General features: G+C 44.7%; 1 protein-coding gene across 1 annotated transcript in view; it reads right to left on the minus strand.

The window, feature by feature from the left end:
• Nucleotides 1-15,644, minus strand: part of atrn (attractin) — a 177,925-nt gene that overhangs the window by 12,887 nt on the left and 149,394 nt on the right. The window contains exon 27 of the mRNA XM_054741989.2: nt 10,670-10,777. Coding sequence (XP_054597964.2) covers nt 10,670-10,777 — 108 coding nt within the window. The remainder of the gene's footprint in view (nt 1-10,669; nt 10,778-15,644) is intronic.

The following is a 15,644-nucleotide window of genomic DNA, read 5'->3' on the forward strand; positions in this document are numbered from 1 at the left end:
TATATATATATGTATATATATATGTATATATATATATATATATATATATATATATATATACATATATATATATATATATACGTATATATATATATATATATAGAGAGAGAGAGAGAGCCATGCCCTGATGTGGGGGGGGGGGGGGGGGCTAATTAAGTTTGGGAACCACTGGCTTAGAAAATCCTCCCTCAACGCACACACACACGCACACACATGCACACACACACATGCACACACACACACGCGCGCACACACACACACACACGCATGCACACGCACACACACGTGCGCGTACACACACACGCACACACACCGGTGAGCTAATGCGGGCGCGCTGACACACAACACTACTTCTCTTGCTACGCTTCTGTGGGACGACAATTTTGATTGTTTTACTAGAAAAACCAACGATTAAAACGTTTACATCCGCTCACACAACAAACAAGATGGTCGAAAATGTCCGTTATGCCGAACTGCAGTGGCAACAATATGTCATCGGTGCTTCAGTCTTGGGTCTTTCATATGGATCAGAACCATTTATAAGGCTGATTTTGTCCACATACTGGTCCCCAACGTCTTGATTTAACGTGTCCCCGTGTATTCCGCATCCTTTTTGGGATTTTATAATGTTGTTTAACACTTTCTTTCACCCAAATCAGCTTCTTCTCTACAACAGTAATGGTTGTTTCACGATTTGTTTACACTCGTCAAGCTTCCAACGTGTCCGCGCACATCCCAGAGTGCTACGCGTAATCACGTGTGATCACAAGCACTGTTGTGCGTTCCCAGCCATGGGCGTGAGTGCGTAGGGTGTCCCGATTCTCAAGTGTGAAAGGTGATCGCGCCCTTGTTGCACCCTTGATCTGTACTTCTAAGTCTGCATCAGTGTGGGAAAGGGTGTTACCCACAATCCATTGCTTTGTAGGAAGTCTGAGAAGAAGGTGAAGCTGGCTCAAGTGCCTGTTCTGAAAGTATGTATTTTCAAATGAAATAAGTACATTTTAAGAACATTATTAATTTTTATTCATTCTCTGAATGTTTTGGACTAAGATTTAATTTTGGACAACAAAGAATTTTAAATTCATCAAATAATTGAAAGTGGTTAATAAAGATATTTTTTAAGTAGCACAAACAGCGACCGGCATCCCGGCTCGCCTCACTGTCGATGGCGCGATGCTTCCTGTACCAATGTGACACACTTGTGTACGACACACAGATCCAAAAGTAACTTGTCTTAGATAAAAGAATCATAATGTCATCGATGAACCACAATTCCAAAGGTACCACTTTGAGTTGGTCTGCTACTGATGAGGGGCAGCAGAAGCTCAGGAGGTAGAGCAGGTAGCCTTATGATGGGAGGACTGGGGTATTCTGCTGCTGTGTCCACGGGTAAGACACTTCACCTGACTTGACTATGTTGGACAGAGAGGCTGATGGCACAAACGGCCGCCTTGTCTTGGTAAGAACGACGGCTGTGGCGACACAGTAGCTTACCATCACCGGCAGTGTGTGAATGTGAGAGAGTGAATAATGGAAAGCACTTTGGGTGTCTAGAAAAGGCCTAAATATAATCCAACTCATTAGTATTATTAGATTATCATAAGTGAACACTTGCTTTCTCATTTAATCCTTTCAGACATGAACAATGAGGATGTGGCAGGCTTCTGGTGAAGACACAAATCCTGATACTCCACATTTAAGGCCAACGTTGGTTTGATGTGGACTTGTGACGTAATAATTAAACATCTTATAAATGTCTAAACCTGTAAAGCTACTTTTTATTTTCTTGTGGCGTGTTTATGAATAAAAGCATCAAAGAACGAATCATCTGATTGTGATGCTGCAGTTCAGGAGAACATATCTCATCGGCTGAGCAAGTGTGGACTTCTTATAGAACTCTAAACAACTTTAATATTTTCAGCTCGATGTGTGGCGCCTGCCCTTTTCTATTTTCCTGTTGCAGATGTTATTTTACTACTATGGCACCCTGATAAAAAATACAGGAAACAAAGGGAATAACTGGTGCCGAGGTGCTCAATCTGAGTTAGGAGGAGATAGGATAGTGCATACTCCCAGTCTGGGCAGGTGAAGGCACAGAGAACTGAGTGGAAGATCTAAATTGGATCTCTGTTCCTGGGCCTGGTGGAGAGCAGAAGAGGCTGCGGAGGATGGAAGAGATGAGGACTAGAACCAGGAGGGGAACGGTAACGCAAAAGCTGGAGCAAGCCCAGGTTGTTCCTGATTCAACAGCAAGCTGCATCTTTTCTTTCTGTGACAAACCACACACACCCACACACACACACACACACACACACGCACCCACACACACACACACACTGCATATGGACACAGAGAAAAACACCCTCACACAAACAGAACCAGATAAGAACAACAAGAAAGCCCAGACAGCTGATAAGAACGGGTGAGGATGGTAAACCAGAGGAGGACGCCGTTAGACAGGAGACGAGAGGAGAAAACAACAACACCCAGAAAGATATAATGGGAAAAAGGAGGGCGGAGCAAAGTGGAATGTGAGCACAGAGAGGGGAAAGGTGTGAAAGAAAGAAATAAAAATAAATACGTTGGAAAGAGAACAAGATGCCTTATACCCCCACCTGATAAAAGAAAGTGTGGAAGAAGAAAAATTTACCAGCTAGGAAAAGAAAAAACATAGAAACTAAACAAAAGTCAAAACAGCAAAGTAAAAACCAAGAATAGCTAAAAAAAATAACCTGAGAAATAAAAGAACGTCACTTGCAGATTTCCAGTTGCTTCACAAGTAAAAAAGTACGTCTGAAGCCGAGGTAAACGTACAGAAAACACACCAAAGAGCCTTTTGGACACATGCTCTGTTTGTTATCCCGAGAAGTCCCGGAATCACGTGTGGTGTTGAAATTCTTTTTATGAAATGCTCCAACTGAGAATGGAGCTTGCAGGTAAAAGCATCTTTGACGTTACGTGCCGCTAACGCTTCCAGTGGGCAGGCTGAGTTAGAGCTGCTGAAGCCTGAGCTGAGGCTTCAGGATAGGTGACACAGACAAATATCATCCAAAAGTTCATTTATGTCAGGAATTCTACTTAAAGATGGAACCAATGTATAAGACAGCCTCGCTCCATGCTAAGCCAGATGACTCAGCCTTTAGTTGCTATAACTGTGATGATTGTGGCTTACAGCTGATAAAAACCTCTCATTCAACATCTCAGACAACTAGAATACCATATTCTAGACTCAAAGTGTCACACGGATCAGCTGATGAATCCAGATCACCTGCAGAGGGTTCCTGAGCCTTTAGATGGTCTTTCAGTCGTAGCTAGATTACTGACATAAATCGACTTTCCACCATGATCTAATTTTTCCTGCTTCAGCTGTATGAACTGTGATTCGCATGATTTCATTTAGAAAAAACTCAACTGAACTATGACTGAGAATCTCCGTCAGCTCTCAGACAATATTCTGCTCCTGATAGGAGACTCAAACTGAAGAGTTCACTAAACACATAAGAAGGGGAACCCAGGAAATCTGAACAATTTCATCTCTTAAATGTGATCCTCGTTAGCTATTAGTTAAAGGAAACATCTCGTTGTTGGGTCATGCCGTGCTGTTAGTTGAGGATAATGATTGAACACACACCCAGGACCAACTCAAGAGGCAGCCTGCAGCCTGACAGTCCTACGGGACCTGCTTCCTATGGTGGGAGTAACCTTGTGCTCACGAGCCAAGTCCCCTGAGATGCATGGACCCTGTCAGAGTTGAGGCCCTGGAGCCCATAATTCTGCTCTTCATCTGCATTCAGAGGTCGCTCATCACGCTGAGCAGCCACAGGTACGCCTGCCTGGAGCTCCGAGACCATTCAGCAGCTCCAATAACTCTGCACATCTCCTCCGAAACAGAACATCTTTTTCTGCTGTTGATAGTGAATATTGATCACCTCTCTTATTCATTTCCTCACATTTTTTATCTTTCAAAGTTTTATGTTTTGTAATCATTTATTTGATTTTTATCTTGAGAGACGCTATAAGACATCTTCTTTTCCTTTTCTGTTTGATGGGATATTAGTACATGTTATGTAATGGGGTTTGGCATTATTAGCCATTTTCTTTCCACACTTGCCAATTACACATGTTTATGTTTATGTTTATTCATTTAGCAGACGCTTTTATCCAGAGCGACTTACAATCTATAACCTATAGGGCATGTTGTGACCTGTGGGGGAAACCGGAGAACCCGGAGGAAACCCACGCATGCATGGGGAGAACACGCAACTCCACGCAGAAAGGCCGCAGCCGAGTTTCGAACCAGCGACCTTCGTGCTGCGAGGCAACAGTGCTAACCACTGCGCCACCATGCAGCATATGGTTGCCTTTTGCTGTATGTTTGCTAAAAAACTCATCTGCCTGCATTTGGTCACATGAAACAATGTGTCATGTACACCTGGAGAAAACACTCAACGGTATCACCTGATAAGTTTTATTCTGTATGGCTGTCATATTCTTATGCTGCGTCTGTGGACAGCTGTTAAGTTTGGGAATGTTTTTGTGTTTTGAGTGTTTCCCTGAAATCTGCTTTGTTTTTTTCCTTGACTTTGATTCAGTGTAGCGGGTGGTGGTGGGGTTCATTTCTGAGTCGTTTCTTCTGTTTGAAAAATTGTTAAAAATTAATAAAAAGGCCTTGTTCAAAAAAGTAAAAGGCTACAGATGACTTCAGAAGGAAGTAAGTGAAGTTCCGGTACCAAACAGTGGCTTTCAACCATTTTAAATCCTCATGGTCAGACCCTAAAAACCTCAGGATTTGTCTTAACCAGTAAAGCATGATCACTTCTACTAAATCAGCTGTCATTCAGACACCCATCCATCCATTTTCATCTGCTTATCCGGAGTGGGTCGCGGGGGCAGTAGCCTAAAACGAGAGGCCCAGACTTCCCTCACCCCAGGCGTTCCCTGGCCAGGTGAGAGACACAGTCCCTCCACCGTGCCCTGGGTCTACGTTGTATGGAGTATAATCAGATGTTTTAATGTATGGAATTAAGTCTGGATTATGTCTCTCATTATGTGAAATCAATTCTAGGCTTTCCAAAGTGTGTGTGTGTGTGTGCGTGTGTGTGTGCGTGCGTGCGTGCGTGCGTGCGTGTGTGTGTCCCTACAGCCTTGTCTCGACTCTCATCACCCCTGAAGTGGTAAACTGCTAGTTGACTTCACCGAGCTGTTTCAGTCTCACGGTTCTGTGGTAACCTTTTTGACCTCCAGAGAAGTGGAGGAGGCAAGGAGGTAAGGAGGCTCATTCTGGAGAAAGTCCAGGTGCACCAGCTAATGGTTTATCCAAACAAGACAGACTTTTAGAATCGATACAACTGCTCCCCCTGACAAGCAGGGGGGGGGGGGGGGGGGGGGGGGAACACTGGGCTAATGTCAACAGCATGCAGAGAAGAGGAAAGCCTGCAAGAGGCGCTGAGAAGAAGAAACAAGTGAACAGATGAAGACTGGGAGAAGAAAAGGTGACATCATGACATCCAAGATTTATGGTCTCTTCGGGGCCGCTGGAGAAGTAACAAGAAGAGGAACTCGTGACCAGGAAGTCTGAAGCAGCAAACAGAGAAATGACTGTGAGGGAGGGGGGACAGAGTGAATAAAAGGAAGATATTGGGTCTGTTCAGGAGATGAGCTTGATGGGAGGAGTGAGAGTCAGTCAGTCATGGACTGAGCTGTTTGGAGAAAGGCTTTTGAGAGTTTTCAGGAGAGAGGGTCTTTGATGGGAAGAGTTTGTGAGGTAGAGAGATTTGTCTGTGATAATCTGACCTAGTGTCATTTTTGGAGAGCTTACTCAGCTCAACTTTGCTAAAACTCGGTTTATTGGCAAAGAGTTGTTTCACTTTTTAACCTGCTTTGTCGGGGTTTCGTTAGGATTATTATTCTTTTTTCATGTATGTGAAATAAAACCTAGTTCCTCGGATTCGTGGAACAAAAACAGGATTTACGAGTGGGGTCTCCTCCTGTCGGTAACCGAGCAAAGGTGAGATGCTGGTTGTAAATGCCATCCCTAGGTGTCATTGATATAAGTGTTTCCTCCATCCTAGGCTACAGGTAAAGTCAGTTGTCTCCTCAGCATAAACGGAACAGCTGGCAAGGGTCTTAACCTGAAGTGTACATAAGCTTCATGGACTGGAAGGGTGTGTATGTGTGTTTGCGCCTCCTCGTTGTCTGCTTGAACTAATTTTGCTCAGAATTAGAAGCTCTGGGTAATGTGGTGATTGCTAATCAACTCTACAGAGTAAGAGTGTTTGTTGGTAAACTGGCATGTCACGCTCACTACACCGATAACAAGCCAAACCCTGAGATATTATTAAAATCTAGAAGAGTGGAGCTAGCCCGGTAAATTGGCTTATAACAGTCTACCTTTAGGTCTCCTCCCGGTTGGACGTGCCCGGAAAACCGCACCAGGGAGGCAACCAGGAGGCATCCTGACCAGATGCCCGAGCCACCTCAACTGGCTCCTCTCGATGTGGAGGAGCAGCGGGTCTACTCCGAGCCCCTCCTGAATGACCGAGCTTCTCACCCTATCTCTAAGGGAGAGCCCAGCCACTCTTCGGAGAAAACTATTTTTGGCCGCTTGTATCCGCAATCTCGTTCTTTGGGTCAGTACCCAAAGCTAAAGACCATAGGTGAGGGTAGGAACGTAGATCGATCGGTAAATAGAGAGCTTTGCCTTCTGACTCAGCTCTCTCTTCACCACGACACACCGGTACAACGCCCGCATCACTGCAGATGCAGCACCAATCAGCCTATCAATCTCACACCAGTTTTCCCTCACTCGTGAACAAGACCCTGAGATACTTAAACTCCTCCACTTGGGGCAGGACCTCATCCCTGACCCGGAGAAGGCATTCTACCCTTTTCCGAATCAAGACCATGGTCTCAGATTTAGAGGAGCTGATTCTCATCCCAGCTGCTTCACACTCGGCTGTGAACCGCTCCAGCGAAAGCTGAAGATCCCGTTCTGATGAAGCCAGCAGGACCACATCATCTGCAAAAAGCAGAGACCTGATCCTCAGGCCACCAAAACGGATGCCCGCCACACCTTGGCTGCGCCTAGAAATCCTGTCCATAAAGGTTATGAACAGAATTGGTGACAAAGGGCAACCTTGGCAGAGTCCAACTCTCACTGGGAACGAGCCCGACTTACTGCCGGTAATGTGGGCCAAGCTCTGACACCGGTCATACAGGGACCTAACAGCCTGTATCAGAGGGCCCGGTACCCCATACTCCCGGAGTACCCCCCACAGGACCCCCCGAGGGACACGGTCAAACGCCTTCTCCAAATCCACAAAACACATGTAGACTGGTTGGGCAAATTCTCACGCACCCTCCAGGATCCCTCCAAGGGTATAGAGCTGGTCCAGTGTTCCCCGGCCAGGACAAAAACCACATTGCTCCTCCTGAATCTGAGGTTCAACAATCCGACGGACCCTCCTCTCCAGAACCCCTGAATAGACCTTACCAGGAAGGCTCAGGAGTGTGATCCCCCTGTAGTTTGAACAGACCCTGCGGTCCCCCTTTTTAAATAAGGGGACCACCACCCCGGTCTGCCAGTCCAGTGGGACTGCCCCCGATGTCCACGTGATATTGCAGAGCCGCGTCAGCCAACACAGCCCCACAACAGAGCCTCAAGGAACTCCAGACAGGTCTCATCCACCCCTGGAGCCTTGCCACAGAGGAGCTTTATAACCACCTCAGTGACCTCAGCACCAGAGATTTGAGAGGCCAACCCAAAGTCCCCAGACTCTGCTTCCTCACTGGAAGACGTGTCGGTGGGACTGAGGAGGTCTTCAAAGTATTCTGCCCACCGATCCACAACGTCCTGAGTAGAGGTCAGCAGCACACCGTCCCCATTATAGATAGTGTTGGTACCGCACTGCTTTCCCCCCCTGAAGCGCCGAATGGTTGACCAGAAACTCCTCAAAGCCATATGGAAGTCTTGCTCCATGGTATCACCGAACCCCTCCCACACCCGGGTTTTTTCCTTGGTGACCACCCGAGCCACGTTCCACTTGGACTGCCGGTACCCGTCAGGTGCCCCTGGAGTCCCAGAGGCCAAAAAGACCTGATAGGACTCTTTCTTCAGCTTGACAGCATCCCTAACCGCCGGTGTCCTCCAGCGGGTTTGGGGGTTGCCACCACAACAGGCACCGACGATCCTGCGACCACAGCTCCGGTCGGCCGCCTCAACAATAGAGGCATGGAACAGGGTCCATTCAGACTCAATGTCCCCCGCCTCCCCCGGAACATTTCGGAAGTTCTGTCGGAGGTGGGAATTGAACCTCCCTCTGACATGAGACTCTGCCAGGCGTTCCCAGCAGACCCTCGCAATACGTTTGGGCCTGCCTGGTCTGACCGGCATCCTCCCCACCATCTGAGCCAACTCACCACCAGGTAGTGGTCAGTTGACAGGTCCACCCCTCTCTTCACCCGAGTGTCCAAGACATGCGGCCGCAGGTCCGAGGAAACAACAACAAAGTCGATCATCAAGCTGCGGCCTAAGGTATCCTGGTGCCAAGAGCACATATGGACACCTTTATGTCTGAACATGGTGTTCATTTTGGACAGTCCATGACTGGCACAGAAGTCCAATAACAAAACACCACTCAAATTCAGATCAGGGGGGCCGTTCCTCCCAACCGCACCTCTCCAGGTCTCACTGTCGTTGCCCACGTGAGCGTTAAAGTCCCCCAGCAGAACGAGGGAGTCACCGGAAGGAGCGCTTTCCAGCAACCCCCCAAGGTCTCCAAAAAGGGTGGGTAGTCTGAACTGTAGTTTGGTGACTAAGCACAGACCACAGTCAGAACCGGTCCCCCCACACGTAGGCGGAGGGAGGCTACCCTCTCATTCACTGAGGTAAACCCCAACGTACAGGCACCAAGATGGGGGCAACTAGTAAGCCCACCCCTGCTTGGCGCCTCTCAGTAAGAGCAACTCCAGAGTGGTAGAAAGTCCAACTACTCTCAAGGAAACTGGTTCCAGAGCCAGAGCCATGCATTGAGGTGAGTCCGACTATATCTACTTGGAACCTCTCAACCTCACACACCACCTCAAGCTCCTTCCCCACCAGAGAGGTGACATTACATGTGCCAAGAGCCAGCTTCTGTAGCCGAGGATCAGACCGCCAAGGTCCCCGCCCTCGACTACCACCCGTCACACACTGCACCCGACCCCTTTGGCCCCTCCAACGAGTGGTGAGCCCATGGGAAGGGGGACCCACGTTTCCTCTTCGGGCTGTGCCCGGCCGGGCTCCATGGGTGAAAGCCCGGCCACCAGGCGCTCGCCAATGTGCCCCACCTCCAGGCCTGGCTCCAGAGGGGGGCGCCCCGGTGACCCACGTCCGGGCGAGGGAACACGGTTTCCATTTATATAATTCATCATAAGAGGTCTTCGTGCTTAATGAAAAATAAATAATGATAAATAAAATAATCATCCTAAAAAAATAAAAAATAAACATTACATCACCTACTTAGTACGACAAGCGAGTCGTGTTACTTAAATATTTTCTGTGTTGCCTGAATGTGTTTAAATAAATTAAAGCAACGTTTTAAAGGTGGGTTTAGACAGAAAACCTGCATTACTGTGATGAAATGTAAACATAAATTCAGTTTAGATTTAAAAACCACTGGCCCTCTTATAGATACAATTATATAGATTATTATTACATTTATATATACGATACATATCACATTAAGTAGGGGCCAAAAGACATGGGTGTTTTAGGCCGATACCGATTTTTAAATAATTTTTTTGCCAATGGCCGATATCTAAAGCCGATCATTATATATATATATATATATATATATATATATATATATATATATATATATATATATATATATGTATATGTATGTATATATATATATATATATATGTATATGTATGTATATATATATATATATATATATATATATATATATATGTATGTATATATATATATATATATATATATATATATATATATATATATATATATATATATATATATACATACACACATTTTAGCAGCACATTGGTTGTGAACGACAACCGAATACTTACTATGTCCAATATAAATTGAATAGGTAAATAAATATCTTAATATTTCTTGAACTTTAAATATAAAACAAACTCTAAACATAAAAAAACCTGTGTGTTGGGGTCCTTCGGTTCCTTTCTTCAGTCTAGTGGTGGTGCCAGTCGGCCACACAGGTGCCTGATTTATTTATTTTTTCTAATAGGCTTTTTAAAATAATTTCACTGATGGCCGAAATAGAAAAAATTCAATATATCGGCCCGATAAATCAGTCGGCCTCTTATAAGGTTCTAAACCAAAGACAAACTACCTAAAGAAGTGGTGCTCAAAACTGGACTTAAAGGACCACTATCCAGCATGTTCTAGTTGTTTCCTTACTTTTAACACACCTGATATTAATCAGCAGGTTAATTAATTAACTGCAGAGCTTTATGAGCTGCTGCACAGGTGATTCAACAACTGAATCATGTGTTTTGGAGAAACAACTAAAACATGCTGGATATAGGCCCTCCAGGACCAAGATTGAGAAACCTTGACCCAAAGTGATGCCACAGAACCCAGATTCCTGTTTGTGATGGAGCCAGGCTGAAAGCTCCAGCTGGGGTGGAGTTAGGCTGGACTCACCTTTACATTTCCTCCAATCAGGTCTGGTGGCTCCTCGTCTGCCTCCAAGGCCACATTGATGGTGGCAAAAGGACGGCTGGCCATCTGCTGCATCTCCCTCAGCAGTTGCTTTGAAAAGGATGGAGAAACATGAAGGTCAGCCACAGATAAATAATGACTGTAAAGTCTCTAATGTCCAACCAAACACACATCACAGCGGTTTCATCTACAGTCACAGAGCAGAGCTTGTGTCATTGTCCACGTGTCAAAGCCAGGGACTAACGTTCATGGAGGACAGCTTCCTGCAAGACGACACGAGTGGAGTTTAAGAGGTGTGTGTGTGTGTGTGTGTGTGTGTGTGTGTGTGTGTGTGTGTGTGTGTGTGTGTGTGTGTGTGTGTGTGTGTGTGTGTGTGTGTGTGTGTGTGTGTGTGTGTGTGTGTGTGTGTGTGTGTGTGTGTGTGTGAGTGATGTGATGTGAAGATGTGTTCAAACAACTGTGTTTTACCTCCTGGTCAAACCCAAATCCAGCCACTACAGAAGAGGACGTCAACAAAAACACAACTGAGCAAAAAATCCTGTAACAGCAGGTTTATGAACGCCATCATACAGGTGAAACTGAAACTTGGGTTGAAAGGTGAAACTGCACCCACTGCATTCCATTGTGGAGACCATGGACAGCTCCTTCAGAGGCAGACTGAGACATCCCAGATGTAAAACAGAACGCTACCGTAGGCCATTCATCCCCTTTGCAGTAAGAGTGTATAACTCCTCAGTTTAACTGATGCTGACATTATCCTGGTACACAAAAACATCAATGCAATACTCAGTTTATGTTCAATACTTGTGCTAATACCGTATTTACATAGTAAGTCTGTGTCCCTTAAGCTGCATAGTTCTGGAACCACAAGTTTCCTTTTGACTTGTTTTTAGTAGTTGAAGGCTACAATAATAGTTTACTACCTTTGTGTGCTTACCTTTTTCTTCTTCCTTTTCTCTAAGTGTATGTGCTGCTGTAGCAAGTGACTTTCCCCACTGTGGGATTAAAGGGACTTTATGGAGTTTTGAATTTTTATGCTCGTGATTGCCCCCTCAGGCCAAAAGCGTAACGGCAGCTTCAATAGTAGGCCCGTGCACGAGGCGCGCATGCTGTACGTGCACACTCCTTAACGAAAATAACAGCTGAGACAGTCGTGTGTGTGTGTGTGTGTGTGTGTGTGTGTGTGTGTGTGTGTGTGTGTGTGTGTGTGTGTGTGAGACCCGGAGGACAGAGGACAGGAGAACATGCAGCTAATTAATTAAATAATGTGGTTCTGTACCTTTCTCTTCAGCACAGCCGACAAAGGTTTATGATGGGTCAGTCCTCCTGCATGCTCAGATCATTCCCTTCCCTTGCTTGAAAAAGTTGTTCCAAAATGAAAGTTGAACCCACATCTTTTTTATCTGTGAATTCAATGCCGTTCGGCGAGTCTCAAATAAAAATTTGGGCATCTTACTGTAAAAAATATACCATTAATGTAAAAAATAAACTCTATATAATATTCACATCCAGAATCGAACGCAAGTCTTCCGCACGGGAGACCGCCGTCTTACTAGGTGAGCTAAAGCATCAGTGACGTCTTAAGTATCTGTAACATTTATATCCTTCATGACAGCTGAAACAACGTTCAAAGAACGGTTTGGAGTGAAAATGGCTATTTTGTTGCTAATTTGCAGGAAATATCTAGAAGAAAGTTCTACAGAAAGTAGCTAAGGGTCCTCAGAAATGTAGCTAGCTTTGTCACTAGGCATTAGGAACAGCGACAAAGTCGCTGAGTTGGCACTGCCTCTCTCTCTGCTGCTATGGATAGCAAATGCTACGGGCTATGCCTGAGCGTGAACGCGCATGAAGCAGCCTGCTCGACCCGAGCATCTCTCTTTTTCTGTGATTTTACAGAAAAACAGGCAATCACAGTAAAAATGCCAGGGCTCATTCTACAGGACCAGGGCATTGCAGGAGAATGTATGAAGAAGAAATTTATTATTTCTATACATGTTTTGGCTGTCACACTTCCATAATGCCCCTTTAATAAGTCTATTCTATTATATTCTATGAGATAAACTCGTTCTACACAAAGCCAGATATTTCAATCATTAGTTTGTTATAATTGTGATAATTATAGCTTACAGCTGAGGAAAATCCCAAATTCTAAGGCCTGGTCCACACGTAGCCGGGGTTTTTTAAAAACGAATATCCGCCCCTCCAAAAACTTGCATCCACACCACCTCGTTTTAACAAAAAACTCTGTCCACACGTACCCGGATAAATACGTTGTTAAGGACATGCCAGACCTGTAGGCGGCAGTACTTCCCCCGTTCTTAACCTCGTCCTTCGTCTGTGGTCTTCCGCAAGGAGCAGTAATTCCGCTTGCAAAAACAAACGAGCAAAAAGCGCTTGGACAATTGATAAAGCGAGCGCAGCTCTGAGGGCATCCATGATGTCGGCTAGTGTAAACACAGGTCGCACACGTGATGTCAGAATTTTTGTCACGGAAAGTGACGTTGCGGACCTTAAAACTCCGGTTTTTTCTGTCCACACTCAGACACCCAAAACGGAGAAAACGCAGATCTTCACTTTGGCCGGAGTTTTTAAAAAGATCCATTTTCGTGTGAAAATACTCCGTTTTCGTGTGGATGAGAGGCCAAAACGTAGGAAAATATCTACGTTTTGGCAGATCCCCGGCTACGTGTGGACAGGGCCTCAATCTCAGACAACAGGGTCAAGAATAACGGTCAGCAGGATAATCCAGGCCACATTTAAGGCGCCACATGCAAATAAAGACAAAGGTTTTAAATTGTGTATCCACCTACAATCATTATGAAGGCGAGGTAACAAGCTTCTGTTTTGGGTTGCTAACTTATGATAGATGCCAGCTCTTTACAAGACAAAGTTAGCACAAAATTGATGCAACGCTAATCACGTTGGAGAAATAGGTCAACGTCATGAGTCTTTTATTTCTGCTAACACTGTTACCGTTGCTTCCTCACTGTACTAGTAAAGAGCTAGCATGTAGTATTTAGCAACTCAAGGCTTGTTCACTTGCCTTCATAGATAAGAATGTAGGTGCACATGATTTAAAACCTTTGTCTTTATGCGGTTGATAGATATGACCTAGTTGATGCCGTGTACGTTGTTAATTGTTAACTTTGGCAGGTCCTGCAGCTGTAGCGTACAAATGCCACGGAGAACACCAACGTCACTGTGACCTGAAATGATTCAGCTGGCTAAAAAGTCAGGAAGTATCAAACCAGTGGTCTGTGTAATATAGCCTATTAGAATATTGTGAAAAGACTCAGTGTCACACTCTAGTTAGATAATGAATCCAAAACACCTGCAAACGGTCCTGAGCCTTTAGATGGTCTCTCCAGCTCAGTTGGATTACTGACATAAACCAGCTTTTGCACCATATTCTTGTTTCATCTGTATAATCAGTCAACTCTCACCAGACGTTTCTGCTCATCAGATGGATTTTAGTCCCTCTTAGGTTAAACTGCAGCTACTGAGAGGAACTAAACTCCTGAGATGTGAATATTTCATTGGTGTGAGTTGGCATCCTAGCTCTTTCAGATTAGTAGGACCTAGTGAGATGCTGTAGTTCAAAGTTAAACAGAACAATGTTGACCACTTTCCCAAAATGAATAACCAAACTTTAAAAGAATCAAGTGTCTCTAAAATTATGGGAACAGAACAAAATATTATATTGCAAGAAGCCAACAAGAGGAGGCTGGGTCTCCAGAGGTTAAAGTCCCAAAGGACCAAAGGTGCTGTGACACCAGAAAGCAAACATCATTTATTATACAAGTCAGAAAGTTTAGGGACTGACCAAGGTCAGGTGAGACTTCATGAAAAGTGGTGCTTCATCAATTTATATCTTTGCAGATAAATAGCATCAATATTTTACCTACTTCTTCTACTGAAAATTGGGGATAAACTACTTTTCCAATTTAAACTTTGCTCTACAGATCTAGTGGTTAAAATGTAGCAGACTACTTATCCTATAGGAGCAGAGCTACTGGCGTTCTGTAACGGTTCATCACATGACCAAAGGAGGTGATCATGGAGGACAAGAAATTAAAGGAGACATAACATGAAAAACCCACTTTTTTATCCGTTAACACAGTGTGTTTCACATTTTAAGTGTCTAAGTGAGCAAAAAGGCTTATATTATTCACTGGAGTTGCTATTTAGATATTTAATAATTAAGTTTTGGGCATATTTGTCCACCCGTTCAGTTTTTCAAATTATCTATTACATCAGTAATTTATTTCGTCAGGATAACTACCAAATATGGTAATGGCCCTCGGCTAAACACAGAGCCAATCCGCCATTTTTTCTTCTCGCTAAGATTTTTTGTAGTCCTATTGGAAAAATGCAGAATGTCTGGTTATTTTAGCCACACACAGCTCAAAACTGTTCCTCGTTTTAAGGAAGGGTGATGTGGCAGTATTTAAACCCAGGAGCTGATGACACTACTGCTAAAAAAACACAGAAGAAAAAGTAGTGTGTTTGTGTTTGTTTGTGTGTGTGTGTGTGTGTGTGTGTGTGTGTGTGTGTGTGTGTGTGTGTGTGTGTGTGCGTGCGTGCGTGCGTGCGTGCGCGCGTGGTTCGTTCGTCCTGTCTCCAGGCTAGTGGCTAAGTACTGAGGGCTTCATCTATCTAAAAGGAGTCATTTCCATCTGAATGTGGCAGCACCGGGACACAGCAGCAGAGCGGTAAGCTTCATATCACTCTAAAATGTCGACAAACTTTACTTTAGATTTACGGGCATTAGCAGCACTAAAGCCTTAGCATCCGGCTTGCTATCGCTAGCACAGTATGCTAGTAAAGTTAGCACCCAGATTAATGTGGATTTGGCTGATTTTCGTGGAATAAAACGTGATTTCTGATCAACGCCTTCTTTTACACCAGATGATAACCTCCCACTGATTGTAACAGCAGAGAGCCTGTGTGTTATTCT

Source organism: Nothobranchius furzeri, chromosome 18 (genome assembly GCF_043380555.1).
Source record: "Nothobranchius furzeri strain GRZ-AD chromosome 18, NfurGRZ-RIMD1, whole genome shotgun sequence".
In the NCBI taxonomy this organism is placed as follows: Eukaryota; Metazoa; Chordata; class Actinopteri; order Cyprinodontiformes; family Nothobranchiidae; genus Nothobranchius; species Nothobranchius furzeri.